The sequence below is a fragment of the Wyeomyia smithii genome, chromosome 3 (assembly GCF_029784165.1).
Source record: "Wyeomyia smithii strain HCP4-BCI-WySm-NY-G18 chromosome 3, ASM2978416v1, whole genome shotgun sequence".
NCBI lineage: Eukaryota > Metazoa > Arthropoda > Insecta > Diptera > Culicidae > Wyeomyia > Wyeomyia smithii.
The window spans coordinates 50,457,264-50,477,368 of NC_073696.1; the positions used below are offsets into that span (position 1 = coordinate 50,457,264).

At 41.3% G+C, this 20,105-nt stretch overlaps 1 protein-coding gene across 3 annotated transcripts in view; it reads left to right on the forward strand.

Annotated features, from left to right (window-relative positions):
- The window catches only part of LOC129733190 (protein held out wings), a 57,816-nt gene extending 43,912 nt beyond the window's left edge, over positions 1–13,904 (forward strand). Inside the window, exon 3 of one of the 3 annotated variants that reach the window (XM_055694825.1) lies at positions 12,544–13,904. In XM_055694825.1, the coding sequence (XP_055550800.1) occupies positions 12,544–12,729 (186 nt within the window). In that variant the 3' untranslated portion in view covers positions 12,730–13,904. Of the gene's footprint in view, positions 1–373; positions 1,004–12,543 lie in introns of those variants that run through there. The other 2 variants (XM_055694827.1, XM_055694828.1) reach the window with 2 other exon arrangements.
- Positions 13,905–20,105: the final 6,201 nt, after the last annotated feature.

Consider the following 20,105-nt stretch of genomic DNA (forward strand, 5'->3'; position numbering starts at 1 on the left):
TAGGCGCATCTTTTGCACTATTGCAGTATTCAAGCGGTGCTAGAAATAACACCTGAACGCGTATACCGAAATTATTCGTTCGATTCATCGATTTCATCACAATAACACACACGCCATAAGTCATTTGCTTTCGCCCCAGCTTCGCAGTAATTTTTCGCTTCTAGTGCTATTCAACTTGAAACCTCACACCTTTGAGCCATTTACTCAACGATGATCTAAAACTCCATCCCTAGACAAACCATAATCCAGTAATCCTAACAGTCCTAACCAACCGCAATGTGGATGGTCTCCTCCACAGGGCGCCCCCAACTTAACAAGCAAATGCAATATGCGTGTGTGTGTTAGCTGTTTTTATAATGCCAAACTATCTTAGTCTCTATCCTTGTTCCAGGTCAGACAGTTTTGAGGAACCCGATGGCACTGCCTGCTGCCGTGCTACTGGTTCCATACTACTGCCCGCCGGGACACGGAACCGCGTCTCCCTTCCCCAGTACATTCACGCAGCGCGGGGGACATCGCGTGCCATCACTCTTCCCATCTCTATCCCGTACCCGTGAGTGAGTGCCATGTGAAGTGCTTTACGCGTCCGTGTATTTCACAAGTCATCGAATCAAATCGTATATAACAATCTAGTGAGTTGGTGCAAGGTCTGATTGTAAGAGAGAGAAAGAAAGAGAAGTATGTATGCATGTTAGGAAGCATACGAAAGCCGCTTCAGTTATGTTTTATAGAGTTTAATGAAGACAAGTTTTAATATTCTATTAAGTAGTTATTTAAATTGATATGATATACAATACAGTAGAAACTGGTACACAATTGTTAGATAAATTATTGCAGCAAATTACCAAGTGAACGATACATATAAAATTGAACGTGAACAATGTGAATAGAGTTTAGCTATCGTTGAAAAAGGACACGTACTTCACCAACTGAACCACTGCTGGACACGAATCTGAGATGAGAGTGGATTCTGGAACGACTGTTATTTTCTCTAAGTAAACAAGGTGAGTGCGACACGCTTGTGTGAAATTTAGTTCATAGGAACTGTAATGGATAAGTCTACTTCTTTTTTAAAATTGCAAAGTTCGGAAAAACTACCACTTCATTCACATGTCTCACATATTTCTTACAAAAACAGACGATGTTTTCAATTACCAAACATCGGTTATTTCAAAGAAACACTACAAAAATGTTCACAATTAGGAAGACCGCGTCTGTAGAAGTAGCATATTCTTCATTCAACACAATAAGCAAACGCAGCTAAATGCTTACCGATTAAAAATAACAACACAGGACAAAATATCGCATTAAGTCGATTGCCTTAATGTAGAGTTGGTTGAGTTTGATATTTTTTAAACTCGTACTTGACACAGATTTTTTTTATGAAACCCGAACCCCAATTTTTTTCTCGATCAAACCCGAGTCCGATCTGAACCCGAAAATTTAATTTCTTTTATTATTTCTTTCGTTAGCAGAGATACATGCATTTTGGTTATTTTGAAATTATCCTTCAAAACTTTGTTTTAATTTTCATACAAACTGTGAGCCAAATTTGGAATCAGTTTTATCTTTAGTCTCATCCATCTATGGAACCACTTTTAGCTATATTTGGAATCAATTTCTGCTTTGCTCTTTCGTAGGCATTTTGGGATTAAGTTGATGCAGGTTTCATGATGTAGGTTTTTACTTTACTGTTCACAGTAAACAGTATTTTACAGATCTTTGCTAAACATGCTGAATTAAACTAAAATGAAGTGAATTTTATAGCTACGTTTACTGTTGAGTTACATTTTTTATGTTTAATTACGCAACAAAACACTTTCCACCCGTTCTTTGTAGAAAAAAGAACCACGTTGATCAAGAGGGGAAAAGGGAGGACGTTTTGTCAATGTTCACGACTGTACATCGAGAGGAACGAGAGGGGGGTCTTAAATGACAATTTATCTGTCCACGTGGAATGTGAACAGCCCCTTAGTGACTAGTTTGTTCCGGATTTTAATCGAAGCAAGCTTTGAGTGACATGCTTTCCACTCTTTTTTGTACGCTTACTGCTCCTAGACTCGTTGCTCCTGTCAATATGATCAATAAATATGATTCCCTGGTGAAGTTTCAAGTAAATGTCTCTTTGGCCAGTTTTTATTAGAAGAGGTACTTTTTTTTATCGAGAGGAAGTCATCAAGGTTTTGTTTGATTGAACGTAAAACAAGGTCTAGTGGTAACCCTGAGAATAAACCGAACAATTAACATCCCTATACCGAGTAACTGTAAAAGACAATGAACTCATATCCTGGGCTTCAAATCTGTTGTGCCCGCTGTCAACTGTCATATAAAAAGTGGCGGTGATATTTTGTTCACAATTGTGCAGAAATATTTGCCCTTGGAACATTGCGCGATGTTAGCTACCTGAAATAAACCTACATTCAGAGCCGTTGACATCGAATGGCCTGCATTTTATCAAGATTCGCACCCGCGACCACCCGCTTGTCGAACCAGACTCTGTTACATTGCAATTAGGAAGCCCCCTATGCAAATCAGTTATCAGACACTAACACGCACAATGTTCACTTGGTAAGCATGGTTTATAGTTTTAAGCGAAGTGAAAATTGGCCAGAACTGACAGAACATAAACGCGCTGGAAAGTCAAATTTTTGCTAGCTGCTTTTTTTCACTGGTGTGTGCATGTGTGAAACATGTAAGCCAAAGTGAGAAAAATGCGATCCAGAACGTTCGATTTTACTGGATCGAATTAGTTTTCCTCCCAAGCAAAGTGAAATTTTAGCAGGTTGCATTTTTCACGCTCGTGCAGTTTGTGCTCGTGCAAGTTTGTTTGAGATTTTCACTTCGCTTGGAACTTTAAATAGGACTTTATTTTAAAAGCACTAACGAAAATTTCTCCCTTTGATAACAAATTTGCTACCGTAAAAGCGGCTAGCTTTTTACTACTTTATAACTTGAATATATAACTCGTTAATGGATTTTTTCTAGGTTTTGCATTTTTACAACGAGTGCTGGATATACGTCCCCCTAGCTGGTCTCGAGGTACGATGCTGGCCTAACAAGCCAGTTGTCGTAGGTTCAGTGTCAGTAGGATTGTAGCGCTAGCCCCGCAATTGTCCTGTACACTCAACAGTTGGCTGCGAAGTTTGTGTATAGTAAACAAAAAGTCAAGTTCCGAATCGGAATGTAGCACCAAGGCTTGGCTTTGCTTTGTTTTTGCTGGATATACTAGAATACATGCCCAACTACGGAATCCATCAGTATTATTTCAAATATGCTATTGATTTTTTCTGTAACCAGTGACTAGTTTTTCGTTTGCGGGTAACTTTGATAATGCTAAAATAAAAAAGAAAACTGTATAAAAGGTTTACATTGTTGTGCCACCCCCTCTCTTTCGAATGGTTTTCGAATTTTTCGTCGATTAATACACTCTTTGTCGGTGTAGATTTTTGGTGATTTTGGTGATTTTATTTCATTATGTGTGAGGTATCCTATATGAAAATTTGAGATATTACTAAGAAATGTGCCCCTATCGGCATTTTTACCAATGGCGGTTTGTAAGTGCAAAAACCCATATTGATATATTGCTCTTTAGGTCAGTTATATACGAAACATGTGATTGTTGATTGTTGAAAAACGTTTTTTCACTTTCTGAAACACCGTGTGACGCCAACAGCCCATAGTTAATGCCTAACACGAATGATAATACCTAAACAACGAAATAGTAGTGAAGCAGTGACTGGTTGTATGTAGCAACTGAAACCCGTATCTGTACGGACTAGTAATATTAAATTATATATTAAAATATATATTGAATATATATTAAATATTGAATATATATTAAATAAATTAAATATTTTCAATATTTACTTCTTAAATTTAGTAGAGTTCAATGGAAACATATGATTTTTTTTTACTGAATCAAAGGGTGCCCGCAAGGAAGAGTGATATCCCCTCCAATAACAATATCGCACGCTAGCCTGGGGGCTAATGCGGTCTCGATCAACTAGATTAGTTGAGAGAATTCGTTATCGATATTGTTTTTGGCACATTTTGCATGTTGTAGGATAAGTACAACGATACACCGTGCCCCAGTGTTGAGTCGAAAAAATTTCCAGTTCGAAAAGTTCCTCGACCTGATCGGGAATCGAACCCGATATCACAATCGTGTGGGAGAGCTAGCCGATCGACATCGCTAACCACAGAGCCACGGGGACCAAGATCTCCCCTCCACTGTGGCGATTAATCTTCTCACAAAACTGATAGAAAAGGCTTTGCATAGTCGGATTTGCTGATGATATAGTCATAAATGTATGTGGCAAGACTGCCTCAAACATTGTTTCCTCGAGTGCGATAGGGAGAGTTGAAATGTAAATCCTTCAAAAACTACTACCTAAAAATTAAGCAAAATAATATCTAAATGAAAGGTGAGCTCCTGAATTTTTAGACAACGTCAAATACCTCGGAGTACTTATTGCAAAAAAAAAAATACTACAAGGTATACAGCCCTAGGGGTTGTATGAAATGGTAACGTAGGACTAAATGTATATATTATATGCTGCGCTAAACTGTTCATAGGCAACACTACCGTTTATTTTTGATGATCGTTATTGTTAAACTAACGATGCATGAATACATGAAAACTTTACACTTGTAGTAGTTGCGAAAATTCTTCTTATCTTCAAGCATCCATAGTTCTGAAAAGAACCGATTCCAGAATCTTCAGTTAGAATATCGTGCTACAGAACGCTGATAATCGCACCATCGGTAGCATTGAATATTTTGCTTGACCGCACATAATAAAGTTTGCTCTCCGCCGTGCCCTCCAGTAGCTGTGCCAGCTAAATATTGTTCAGCGTACGATGGTAACTGTTGCTGCCGTATGCAAAATAAAGGTAACATGTTCCGCAGTGCCTGAAAGTTGACTCGTATGCAGCTCTCGTTTCTCAATGTCGCGGAACTTTAACAGCTGCACTGCACTCGCTATTGTGTAACAAACTAAACTGAAGCTGAATTTTCTACACGCAGTCTTTTGTATCGAGTTCAGAGTAGATTTTTGCCATTAGGGCGTGGCCACGCCATCCATACACCACGTGGACATTTTTACCGATTTTGACCCCCCCCCTCCGTGGACAGCTGCCCATATAAATTCTAAAAAAAAATGTATGGACCGTGGACATTAACCAACCCCCCCCCCCCCCCCCTCCAAAGCTGTCCACGTGGTATGTGGATGGCCCCTAAGTAAAGCCACAAATACCCTATGAATATGTAATAAACCTTAAGTAAGCAGTCGGGACTCAAACCGAATATAATTCATTCGATTTTTTCGGCTGTTGTGAGACCCAGAATGACCTGTGCTTCACTGGTCTGGTAACCAAAACCAAACTGACCATTACATCAATTCATACAGTTAGAAGCAGAAAAGAACGCTTTACGGATCAGAAAATCTTTAAAACTCTTCGAGGGCGGCCTAACAGATCATCTTATAATACACGCAAAACTTTTCCTTATTACCTTAGAAGCAATAGCGCAAAATTGCCTTTAAGGCAACAAACCTATTACTAAAAAGGCAATAAAATTCTTCCCCAGTCAAGTAACAACACATACTGTCATATATTTAGCACGTGTTACGGAAGTACGACTATCTAATAATGGTCGTTTCAACCACATGCAACCACATGCAAAAACTGCTCCCTTTCCATCTTAATAAAAAAAAAAATCACACACCGTCGCATATGTTGCACATGTTACAAGTTTCTTCAATCTCCAATTCATCCGGTGAGCGTGTATTAGTTCGCTCGTTGTATGCATACGGAGTAGAGGAAGAATATGACAAGAGCTGCCAAGCAGCATTTTCCCCGTCATAGAGTATGCAATCGTTGATGATTTCAAAGACTTGAAATGCGTCTTTAAATGACATCACGATCTGTAAACTGTGTTAGAGAAAAACAAAAACATTCGCTCTCTTGCAAGCTATCCAAAACACATACTCATTGGTTCATGGAAACTCATTTGCACCTGTTTGAAAATACAAAACTCGTGCCCATCCAGAACAATATTCGCAACTTCGACAACTCTGTTCAGACAGTATAACATATTTTCATTTCATGTAAACACTGGGGGACGAAACGAAAGTGTTTCTAATTAGACATTTGAGGTTGACGGGTGAGATTCTCATTATGTGTGGATGAAGATAGCAAAAATGAATCTGATCGTTGCATCAATACAAATGCAGCGAGTGAAGTCTTGCTAACACATGCACTGCGGTGCTTGGCTGTATGTTCTCCTGCAGAAACACATACAAGCGTGTGCCCGTCATAATTTTTGTTACTTTTCGGTTATTACTATTTGTGTATAATGCGCAGTCATAAGACACAATAAGTAATAAAAAATCGCCCTAAAGTAATAAAATGTTCCCCGTTTGCGTTGGGTGTAGAACTATTCGTACCAATCTCCTAGTAGTTAGTAAAGAAGACTGGGTGGAGAAAAGATACAATTTTGCAAAACGATTCCGAATACTTGAACCCAGGCTTGTAAATGGTCACTGTAGATTGTAGTCCCCCCATACACCCGCTGCTCTAGCATCCTCGTCGCCAGTACACATCCAGCGCGTGTGAGATATGCCTCAAAGTCGTCGGCCTCTATCCGGTTCTCTACTAAATATTATCTTTTCCAGTCGCTCATCCACCATCCGTGCTACGTGGCCAGCCCACCGTAACCTGCCGTATTCCATCAGCTTAACAATATCAGCGTGTTTGTGTATTTCGTACAGTGGGTGATTCATGCGCCTGCGCTAAACCCCATTTTCTAGTTTGCCTCCGAGTATTGATCGCAGGATTCTACGCTCGAAGACCTCAAGCGCTCGTCGATCGGCCTCCTTACACGTCCACGATTCATGTCCGTAGAACGCCCCCGCGAGGATCATAGTCCTATAGGGCGCCAATTTCGTACGAATCTGTAGGCTACGGGACCTAAACTAGCTACGCAATCCTTAATAAACCCTATTCGCTGCTGCATTGCATTTCTTCACCTCGCGGCTCACTTCGTTGTCATATGTCACGAGAGTACCAGGATAAACAAATTCGTCGACCACTTCGAAAGTTTCTATCTACACCGCAGCACCAACACCCGCAGAACTACCACGCTCTTTGCGATCCACCATGTACTTCATTTTGGCAGTTTTTATGGTGAGTACAATTCTACCGTTAACGAAGCCGAAGAAGTGAAGTTAGTGAAGCCCAGAACCACGTGAGACCTTGTGATGATGGTGCCGCTTCCTCTTCCTTCATATCACACCTTCTAGAGCTATGTTAAACAGCAATCCGAGAGTCTGACACCTTGCTTCTGACCATCTAACGTTTCGAAAGCGTCCGAAAATTCGCCCGCTGTCCTGATACTTGGTATTTACCGTCAAGCTTCACATGTAACAGTATAATTAGATTTGTTGGAAAGCCATGTTCAAGCATAATTTGCTACAGCTCGTTGCGTTTCACTGTTTCGTACGCCACCTTGAAGTCTATAAACAGATAATGTGACTGCAAGTTGTGTTTTCAAAACTTGCCGAGGTCCAATGTTGGTCCAATGTTGGTGGGTCCACTGCTTGTCCGTTCTCCCCGATTTTCATCCTGTTCTCTTCGACGATTCTCCTACCTTCCTCACCTTCCAACACCACTTCAAAATGTTGCTTTCAATGCCTGGCCACCTGCGATTTATCGGTAATCTGGTTCCCCTCCCTGTCATTACACATGGCAGGTACTGGCACGGTCCAGTCCGGTTAATCGTTCTATAGAAGCTCCTCGTGTCGTACCTGGTGAAGCAATAAGCCTCTTTTCGGCAGCTCTTGCCTCCCGATATTTCTCCCGCATCTGACGCGTCTCACGATTGGCTGCTAGTGTTGGCGTAGGCCCGTATATTCTCTCCCGTCACCTCTAGACACTCAGCATCGGACCACACACTACGCGTGGTTCCCGTTGTCATGCCTATCACTTCTCGCGCTGTTTCGCTGACCGCATCATGAACGTGCTTCCACTGCTCGTTCATGTCCACTCCAGCTGGTTCACCGATCCGTCTATCAACCTTCCGAGGATACTATACAGCAACTCCTTCCGCTGATAACCTCTGGATGTCCAGACGTATCTTCCTTGCAGATCTCGATTTAAATACGTTGAACAGCCGACGCGAATCTACACGAGATGGTGGTCCGAATCGATGTTTGGCCCTCGAAAGGACCGCACATCTATGACGCCTGAAAAGTGCCGGCCGTCGATCAGTATGTGGTCGATTTGGGAGCAGGCCTCTCCATTGGGGTGTCTCCAGGTATGGTTTCAAATGTTCAGATATGCAGAATGGGTACTACAGATGGTCATTTCTCTGGCCGCGGCGGCGACACTTTTAATATTTCAAAAACTAGGACGTTTTATGATAGTTGAGTGATACGAATATCTTCTTTGTAGTGTATTAATACTTTTGAAATGCATTGTCGGTTTCCAGCTAGCAAACTGTCAAATTTGTAAGTAAAACAAAGAATATTTTCGTGAACGCGCTATTTGATGTAATGTTCATTTCACGGAAAATAGTGGAAAACTCGTAAAACTTATGTGTTTTCATTTGTTCCCGATAGTAAAGTGCTTAATTAGTCTTTCCTCGATTTTCTTGTGAAAATCCAGCAGATTTTCTATGTCCCGATAGAGAGTTACGATCGTCGGACACACTAAGGTAGGGAAAGATGGACACATGGATTTTCCAAAAATTTTCACATGTATTATCAGTTGTGTGCTACAGATAATCACAAAGTACACCCGCGAGAGAAACCAACAGATAATAATCACTTAGCAGTCAGACCAGGCCATATAGGTCGTGAATTTTTGCCTTCATTCTCGACCACTCTCCCAAACTGTTCTCGTGATGTAGAGATGGACTCGAATAACATAGAGTAGTGTATGGCCGTCACTTAACACATAAATCAAAAAAATACGTATCGTGCTACATCTTTTTTGTAAGTGTCTACCTTCACCAGCTCTCGTGGAACAAGAAAAGACGCATATTTTGCATTTTAAACCAGTCTACCAATCCATGGAATTACGTACGGACGATTACGTACTATCACTGACTTGTACATACAACATTAGACTAGTTTTCTCTTGTTTCGGACAATTATTATCCGAAACCATTGAGCGAATGCCTAGAGAATTGAAGTTCTCATTGATCCTTTTGATTGTTACCGCGACGTTTTGCCAAACGAAGTCTCCTTAGTGTGAATCTTTTGCTTTTGTTTTATGTTCAGAATAAAGAAATAGAAGGATGAATATTGAAACATTTAGAGCCCTAAAATTGGAGAAATGATTAAGGCGGTTAGACGAATATGGGAGCGTTGTGGAAAATGATTTATTTCACAGAATGTCGAATACATTTCACCTAGTTTACCAGGTTTTCATTAATGGACGCTTCCATTAGAGTAGGCAAGCGCAGTCTGAATCCTGCTAACTTGATTTTCAATCCGTATATTCTCCGTTATCTCGAGTCAGCCCAATGATGCCATTTGACATTGAGCATTTCTGGACCTAAAATGAAATTCAATGACACTTCTATCATTTGACAAGGCTTTAAAGAACACCAATAGATCCGCTTATAGATAGAGTAGGGCTCACCATTAACTCTGCCAAAACGAAATACTTGGTAGAGCTGGTAGAGAGCGTGGTAGTCCGACGAATGTTGGTGCTGAGATGGTGTTAGATGGGGAAAGTTTTGAAGTAGTCGACGAAGTTATTTACCTGGGTACACTAGTGACGTGTGACAACGAGGTTAGCCGTGCAGCTGCAAACAGGGCCTTCTATGGATTGCGTAACTTGCACTAAACTCGCACTCTACAAAACACTTATTCTTCCCGTGGCCCTCTACGGCCCTGGAGCATAGACGTTGAAAGAGGCCGATCGGCGAGCTCTTGGTGTTTTTGAGCGTAGGGTTTCGCCTTCAATCCTTGGCGGCAAACTGGAAAATGGTGTTTGGCGCAGACGCATGAACCATGAAGTGTACCAGGTGTACAAATCGACGGATATAGTTAAGGGGACAAAACACGGCAGGTTGCAGTGGGCTGGGCATGTAGCTAGTATGCCAGAAGAACGACCAGCGAAGACTATATTTAGCAGAAATCCCGATAGAGGCCGTCGACTTCGAGGTAGGCCTCACACTCGTTGGATGTTTGCTGTCGATAAGGATGCCCGCGAAATAGGTGTTAGGGGAGATTGGAGGATAGCAGCCTAAGACCGAGTGACATGGCGACGTATTCTGGATTCGGCATTGGATCGATAATCGGTCTGTCGCCGTAAAAGTAAAGTAAAGGTTATAGATCCGCTTGACAGAGAAAATCACTTCAAGTTAATTTAATGTTGTACTTGGAAGCAGTAGATCTCAAAAGTTGAATGAAGGAAAATATTTGCGGGAGATTGTGGGCTGATTCGGGTTAACGTCGGTTTGACGAGATAAACACAGAACCAAATACGCTGAGCAGTCGATTTACAATGCATTAGTATATGGGTTGCCACCACCATTGCTTGAAACTATTGTTTAGAAGAAGGATATTTTTAACACAAAAATGTGGAATTAGATTTCGAATTTTTGAATGCAGTTCTAATTTTTTACAACATTTTTAATGAATTTCTATCTTCTACATATCAAAAAATAAACAGAATGTAACATAATTAGAACGACGTTATGAAAAACACAGTTCCAGTCTATTAAATAACAATTGTTGCTAATCAAATAAAAGTATCGGAACAGAGAAAAAAAGTCGACCAAAGCATTGACAGAGACCAAACTACACACTCACCCGTGCAGCGAAAGATCGGAAAGTTTAAAAATATCCCTGGAATGCGCGCCTCAAGCGAATGGAAAAGAGAATAAACATAAACTGGGCGCGCGCGCGTGTGGTACCGAGGCAGCCGTACCGCCGGCACAGGAAGCCAAGCGGGGGTGCACTTCAATCCAAGTTAGTTGCGTCGACATGCGCACTGGCCAGCCCTATAGCCAGTGAATTCGAGTCACGTCCCTGCAGCAAGAGAGACCATTCGGGTATAGGGAACCATGCACGAGAGTAATTTCACAAGTTGCTATTTTACGGTTAGATTAGAATATTTTAAGCGTATGCTCATTTAACTGCGACCGAAACATAATGGGACAGAACAGCAGCGCGGTGCAGTTGCAGTTTGTGTTACGGGCACCGACTGCGCTGCTTTGCTTTGATAAACATTTGACTATACAACCACAAGTAGGTACCTACCTACGACCACACTTCTACAGAACTGTTATTACAAACTCGTCGGAAAAGCAGGAAAAACGTGTTTCAGCAGCTTCAAAGTATGCTGCCGGCATACCAGCGAGAGATCGGTGCGTGGACCGGTACGACGGGGGAATGGTGAGAGGAAAATCCCACTGACAATGATTCCGTGCTTGGAGGAAATCTGGGATGGAAAGCAAATCGAAACTGATTTCGAAAACGCTGCCAAAGGTGTTGAATGCACTCAACACACGCGAACCAATTCTCGTGCACATTTTGCATTGTTTATGGCAGCCAACAAGAGCGATTATAAATATTCTTTGTTTTGTTCCTTATAAAAAAAAATAACTTTTTGTAGACAGTTTACCCAGTTTACATATCGCCGGACGGAAATTTATTTAAGCTGAAACAACTAATTCGCAGGTAATAAGGAGATATTCTTCTTGGTATTTTCTTGGTTTCGCGAGAAAAATAATTGTATATTTGGTATGGTGGCCAGATGGCCAAAAAGTTCGCTTGCGTAATTTCCGCCGAATCGAGATGATTATGACGATACACAATCTTTAACAAGCGAGAGATCATATTTCGGGTTTCGGAAGATCTGGATTCGGTTTTGTTCTTAGTACTATCAACTACTAGGAGCCTCCATTTATTCTGCCCCCCAGAGAGAGAAATTAGAGAAACCATTTCTCAATTTTCAGTATGAAAGAATGAAAAGTATTACAGGTGTTGAAATCATTTTATACATAATTGGAATACAATTATTTCTGAAAACGTTGAATTTTGTTTTAACTTCATGAATCATTTTTTCTAGTAAAAAAAATTAGGGTGTATATTTTTTATGAGGTATTATCTATTCCCGACATTTCATTTCCAGACAGTTTTTTATGTGTACAATCAAAGGTTTCAGAGCTACAATGCTTCGAATAGGCATATGCCAAAATAGGCACGCTGTTAAAAAATAATAATTTGAGTATGAAAAAGACACGGAAGATACTCAGTTTTCTCAAGCTTTAGGCTGCAATTCGGCTCATATTTTAGCGGATGCATTATAAGTATGCCAAAAAACAGCACATTTAGCATTAAAGTATGGAATTTCTCCCGTAAGCTTAACATAGCAGAAAATCATGATCTCCATGCATTAGATGTCAAAGTATTAACTAAGTTCATATAATCCCGCCATCATTTTCCTACTCTATTGCCACTAAAAATATTCACAACTGACTATCTAAGACACTATGCTAATATTGCCCTTCCTTCGTTTCAACTTTCAGATTATCAAACCCAGAAACTCAGCCACAGCCCAGCGAAGTCGCCAATGGTCGTTACCAGGAAACCGGTTGCATCCGGACATGCAGCAGCGTTCGTATATCTCCAATTCGCAGTACAACAATATTTCGAACCGTTGTTCCGGGTGCAGTACATCTCATCGCTACACGTTCATCGAGACAGATTCGTGAGACAATGCAGTTGGTGAAGAAGTAAAAAAAAATAAACGTCCAACCAAGTCGATTGCGCCAGAAAAGAGAAAGGAGCCCGCGCGAACCGAACGTCACCAACAAGCAAGCAGCGCGCGGAAGAAAGCAACAAAGAGAAATGCGAAAAAAGAGAGAAGAGAAAAACATTCGAGACACAAAGAAGCAACAAAAACATGAATTAACTTTGTGGATGTAGAAAAATAAACGTAAACACCAGTTTTGGATTGATGAGGAGACATTCCATACAAACCGTTATAAAAACCAGAAAGTTGTACCGAGTACGAGTCGCGTTTAAAACCAGCAACAGCCAGCAGTAGAGGAAAAAAACATTGTCCAAGGTGCTTTCGAAACGAAGCAAGAGAGTGCCCCGTATCGTAACACCCGTCCTACCCTGCGCCGTCCACGACATGACTGACCTTCTTCGGCTAAACGGCGATGGGAATATGACATACGTTGAGTTTACCGTAGTGCATTGCGCTGCAGCGAGGAGTGTGTGGTGCAGGCTAATGCATCAAGATCGTAGAAGCAACTCTCAGCGTTTGGCCGGTCGTAGGTCGTACCCGGTCCGGTTGCTCGATTCTTTCGGTGCCGATGTACCTACGTGAATTCGCACCGAATTCTGCTGGGAAAGTAGCCCATCATGTTGGACGCTGCCGAGAGACGGACGACGACGTGGTCGTAGTGGTGGTGGTGATGCACTTTAAAGCGCAATTATAGTCAGCTATTTACCTTTATTCATAAGAAATCGACCCAAAATTGCAGTTTATACAAAAACCAGTTACCAAGTATCTGAGATCGTTGGTGTATTCTCTTAATTACCGCACTTTTAGGTTAGATAATTCTTTTAAGATTATTATATCATTAAACAAGTGACATAAGCAGACCAGAGGTAGAAACGTTTGATACTCTTGTGAGGGATGCCATGGTACTTCCACGACGTTTTAGATTGTAGATTTCGGATTACGTTGCTTAGTTGCTTTGTTAGAATGTGGCAAACTAGTCTATATTAAGCTTAGGTGTCTAGGGAGATAAATCGTAACGAACAATTTTTTTTTTTCATATGTGTACTGTAAATTGTTTAGTATTTAATGACAGCTTTCTTAGTATTATTAAGTAAGAAAACTATTTATGTATGGAATAATATCTTCTCTATCGTAGCTCACTGCTGTTACTTTGAAAGAAAGCGGCCCTTCGTTGTAATCTGTGGCTTTTGATATCACATACCCGTTTGCACGTTTGTGCACTCTGTCCACTAGTGATCGACATCAGAACTAAAATTTAAGGCAGGCTTCCATTCCGGTTTCCATTCAAAATCCAGTCCGCAAAGATAAACCGTTACAATTAGACTTCGGAGTGAACATTTCGGGTGCCGTCACGTAGCCATTTGTATTGAAGCAGGCGGTCGCCTGCTCGTCAATTATCGAGGGGCGGCATACGAACGGCTAATGCGTGTGCTTATTTTTTAAGCGACGAGGAAATTTTTTCTCTCGCTAGCAGGATTTCCATTCACGTGCGACGCGACCAGGCATGTACCATACAATTTTCAGGATGCGCAAGGTGATGTCTTGTCGCTTTATGAACTACATACTTGATAGTAGGGTTAGCAATCCCGGGAACGATTACCCGGGAAATAGTTTTTCCCGGGATTCCCGGATCCCGGAAACAGAAATATTGATTCCCGGGATTCCCGGATCCTGGAAACAGAAATATTGATTCCCGGGATTCCCGAGTTCCGCGAAAAATTTTGTTAGATTTACTATAGTTTTTTATGCATTAGTGGCAAAATCTGTCTTCGCCTGCAGCTCAAATCAGCCTTCGTCCGCCTCTGATTGTTCCAATACTATTTATTATGTTGTGGACACTCTGTTAGCTAACCTAAGCGAACATTTTCTTCCACCATTTGTTTATCTTTACCGATTATTCAATACTCCTGAATTGGGCGGAATTGAAAGCGAAATTCGGTCGATTGCTGTTCTTTTCGTAGAAATGCACTTTGTTGCCTCGATGCCACTGTAGTAATAACTCATCAAATCAGCTCAAAACTTCACAAATTGTTATCTTTAATGTACGGAAGAATACCCGCTGTCAGACACTTCTAATTATCCATTTGGAATCTACAGTCTTGTTTGCTACAAAGCCCGGGGTTTTCTGTTAGTAGATGGAAATACCATTAAGAGCTTTCTTACGAATATTTTAGCAATAATAAATCTGAAATTGCTGTAGTTATCACTTACGTCCGTTCCGCCAATGAACACTGTCAATGGCTGCCTGCCTCCAATTCCGTGGACACCTGGTGCTTTGCACCTCGTGCTCCATCTGGTCCGTCCATCTCGATCTTTGCGCCTCGTCTTTGCAGGGTAGCTATTCTAGCTAGATGGTTCTTAGCACCCAACTTACAAAGACTCCAAGCGCTCGCAAGTCCTCCTCGAGCATTGTTCACGGCCCATGCCTGCAGAGGGCGACCGGTCTTACAAGCGTTCTATACAGAATACATTTGATGTGGAGACACAGGTTTTGCGACCTTTGTTTTTATGGAACCAATAGTAGGCACGACTACCCGAGCAGGAGTAAATATCATTATAATATCACAACCAGATATGGGAAATACACCTCATTTTGATCTTAATATGGTTTACATAGTTGGTAAAATAACAAAAAATAATACCAAAATATTGTTCCTTCAAGACTATATGAATAACAAACTTGATATTTCAATAACAAACCAAGAATTTGCATTAAAAATCACGAAAAAAACCGATTCAGATATTTTCAACTTATTGAACACTGAATGCATAACTGATACATTATAAATAATCAATATCGAACTATTTTCACTTAAAAACTTACTTTCAATCAGATATTTTAAAATCATCTCAAACATCTCATTGAAGGCATAGCGAGATATGATATCAAAATTTTATGACATTTTCATATGCACGTTTGAAACGTGAATATCTTTCGAATAACACGATCAGTCCTCATAACTAAATATGTTATTGATAAGTTATGATTTTGTTATGCTCTCCTGCCCGGGTACCTCCGATAACACGCCTTCTAATCTCCCAGTTGGTATCATTGTTCTCAGTTACCAGAATGCCACACGAACTCGTCGATTACCTCGAACTCATCCCCTTCGATTGTTACTGTGTTACGTAGTCGTGTCCTGTCGTGCTCGGACCCGCCCACAAGCATATACTTTGTTTTGGGCGTATTAATCTTTAATTCGATCCTATCTACTTCATGTTTCAGTCGGGTATACTGGTCTGCCATCGTCTCAAATTTTTTTCCGGCAATATCCACGCCATCCACAAAGCAGATAAATTGACCTGATCTATTGAAAATCTTGCCCCGCATTTTAAACCCCGCCCTTTTCATAACATTAGGCAGAAAAGACCATCGAAGTCCCCTGTGGGACTCGAAGAAGTTCGACGTTCCACCCGAAATCCTTCACATTCTCCATCGTAGCCCTAATCAGTCTTGTCAACTTCCCCGGAAAGTCGTTTACGTCAAAGATTTTCCATAACTCTTGTCGGTTTATCGGGTGAGCCGCATACGGGCTTGAAAATCGAAGCAAAGATGGTGTTTAGGGACTCTAAGCTCGTGGCACTTTTGGAGGATCTGCTGAAGAGTGAAGTCGTAGACCGTTTTTTCATGAAGCCGGCCTGGTAACTTCCATCCAAATCTGCTGGCTAATGGGGACAGGCGGTGGAAGATGACCTGGGAAAACCCTTTCTGAATCTTTCTTTTCTTGTAGATGGCGCAGATAACCCCTTCTTTCACCATCTCCGGTAGCTGTTCTGTCTACCAGATCTCGACGGTCAACCGGTGTAGCCAATTTGTCCGGGCCCATTTATATAAGTTCCGCTCCGGTGGCGTCCTTTCCGGCAGATTTGTTGTTCTTAAACTGTCGGATCGCATCCTTAACTTCCTTATTGTTGGGAGTGGCACATCTTCGTCGTTCGTTGTACCGACAACGTCTCCTCCGCTTCTGTTGTGGTCTTCTGCTGGTACGCCATTCGATGTTCATTGTAGTGCTGCTGCCACCTTTTGATCACCTCACGATCATTCGTCAAAATGCGTCCATCCTTATCCCTACATAATTCGACTTGTGGGACACAGCCTCTACGGGATGCGTTGCAGAATTCATCGGACATGATTGCCGCTGCGCGTGAGCAAAAGTCGAACTAAGTTATACACTGTTAATATGATGTATATTTAACGTCAAAATCAACTGACGATAAGGCCAAGACATGACTACTGAAAGGTGAAACAATTTTTTTCAGTATCCATTTGGACGACTTTATGGTGCTGCCATCCGAAAAATGATAATAACGTGTACGAATGTTTAGTTCTCAAACATGAAACTTTCCGGAAGAATCAATAATTATCGGCGCATCATTTAAGATTAAGCGTACCATCAGAACTTCCTGATAGCCTCTATGAGCACGTTCTACAGCCGAGTTTTCCACTCTTGCCGAGGTTAATAAAGCAAAAATCGGATATCCCGGTGAACCTAATCATGGGTCTGGAACCTGGTTTGCGACATATCAAACTTTCAGTTTCGGTAGAATGAGACCTGAAAATAAATATAATTCCTCAATATAAACCCCCACTCTGACAGCCAACTGCACACTTTTCTTTCGTATTTTGAAGTGCAAAAAATATGGCAACAGCATTAAGTGCAAAAAACTGCTACACCATTTTCATATACAATCTTGAACAGCTTAACGATCGATGACGGACTATGCACGATAAATCGGTTTTGCTCATAGTGACAATTTTATGAGAATTTAAGTTATCAGATGGCAGCACTAACCGTCGGAAATCGGTCGTGTTCAAAATGTATGGAAAATATGGAAGTTAGGTATCTTGTTCTAGTTATCTTTGGTCTTTGGTAGAATTTTCGCGTTTTGCGTGTTCGGTGCAGCTGATTCAGTTCTTCGTATCCCTCCTCTACCTGGCAGCGCTGCGTTTTTCGATATTGGACTGCCGGCATTCGTTAAACCACTCGTTACGTCGATTCGGTGGCACGTGTTCCAGCGTTCCAGCGATCATCTAGAGAGGCTTCTTCAGGCTCCCCCTTTCCTGGCAACCCAGCTTCGATCGATGACGCGTACTGTGCTATGCCGTCGTGTTAGTGGATAGTTTTTGGCGTATCTTAACCATCACTGGGTAGTGGTCCAAATCGCTGCTGGCGTCTTGATGTGCTCTGACGTCGATAACGTGCCGACCATCTATCAAAACGTGGTCGATTTGTATTTTATTTGGTGATCTCCAGGTGAATCTATGGTGAAGGCTTTACTGGAAGAAGGTACTACGTATGACCAAGTTTTTGGAAGTGGCAAAGTCGATTAGTCTGAGGATATTTTCATTTTCATGATGATTTTGACATCATGTTTTAAGCAGCAGGTATTCATTAAGCAGGTGGTATTCACTTTCCAACTGCGCGTAAAATTCGTCTTTGTCGTCACTTCCGGGGTGTGGGCTATGCACGTTAATAATACTAATGTTGAAGAGACGGCCTTAAATCATCGAACTGCATATTCTAGGACTGATCGGTCACCACCCGATCACTCGCTTCTGCATCTCGCCCATCACTGAAAATGTGCTTCCATAACTCTTGTAGATGGTATGTTATCGCTCAACCTGCCAGAAGGGCAGGCTGTTAAAAGAAAGCCCCAAGTCCCTGGTCGTTCCTCTGGGGACTTCCGGGGTGGGGACGGTTTTCTTGTCGGCTGCACTCGGCGTCAAAGTAATCTGCGACACTAGCGCGATGTTAGCGGGGCCGGCCCTTCATTGACACCAATGGCACGAAGGTTATACCAACGGGTCCTAGCACGTGGACACACGAAAGCTCTCTTAGAGTCGTGCATATGAGGGTTAGGATTACCAATTCTAATTTTCCATACCTGACTCGTTCGTACTGCACAGCGTATATGGAATCACTTAAATTAATTCTAACTACTGCACACTACTCTAGCGTATTTATATACGTTAACTTTTTCTCTCCGGTATACTTTTCAGTTCGACGTACTTGTCTGAAGTGGACGTCGCTGCAATCTTGCAGGAAGGACGAGCCGACTTTTTTTTATTTTCTAGCTATCTTAGCCACTGAACTGGAGTTTTTGCGTTCTATTGTTTGGCCGTGTAGAGTTCTGGAGCGTATGTTGCACCGCGAGCCCTATTTAAATTAGCCGTTACATTTTTGTTTATTTCTAACTACTTATTTACTAACTACATTCAAAACATAGGTGATAATGAATAACTATGAATTCTATCGCACACCCAACCTATTTCGGCATTAAATTCATCTCGAACGCTACTATACTGCGCCTCAGTGCATGAAACGCAATCTCCCTACATGGGTATTATAGGGTAAAGGTTCGGAACGGTAACAGGTATGACCATTCCTGTACGTAAGCACCATCGTCCCTTTCCAGCATACCTCCTGCAGCGTTACGATGTTGAACTTGCGGGTCTTAATTCCTCGGAGTATTAAAAAAATCATTTAGATTTGGTGGCATAATCTTGAACTATTCTTCCAATGCTACTCATCATGTTGTGAACACTCTGTTGGCTAACCTGAGCGGACATTTTGTTCCACCATTTGTTTATTTTTATCAATTACTCAATATTTCTGAATTGGGCGGAGTTGAAAGCATTCTGTTCTTTTCGAAGAAATCCACTTTATCAGACACTTCTGATTTATTCATTTGGAATCCACAGGCTTAGTTACAAAAGCCTGAGTTTTCTGTTCGCAAGCTTAATTAGGGATCATTTTTTAGTTTTGTTTTTTTTCTGGCCTTTAGAAGGGTTTTTCGGCCTTTCTAAGCCCATTTTGGGATTAGACAGTGCAACTTTTTTTTGCCTTGGCTTCTATGTATGATTTTTTCATGTATTTTGACGCAAAAACAAATTCCCCCGAGTTTGAACACATTTCACCCTAGGGGGTAACAGTGGCGCCATTTTGAATTTTTAAGAAATCGGAAATTTTCGATGTTTTTTCGACTTTCAAACAAAATGGCGTCGTAAAAACATCGAAAATTTCCGATTTCTCAAAAATTCAAAATGGCGCCACTGTTGACCCTCAAGGTGAAATGTGTTTAAACTCGGGGGAATTTGTTTTTGCGCCAAAATACATGAAAAAAACATATATAGAAGCCAAGGCAGAAGAAAAAGTTCATTTTTGTTGCACTCTGTTATTTTTTATTTCGGCTTTTTCTGGTCTTTAGAAAGATTTTCGGTCATTCTGAGCTTAATTTGTGATCATATCCAATTTAGTTTTTTTTTGCCTTCAGCAGGAGTTTTCGGGCATTCTGAGGTTAATTTGGGATCATTTTCCGTTTCGGCCTTTCCTG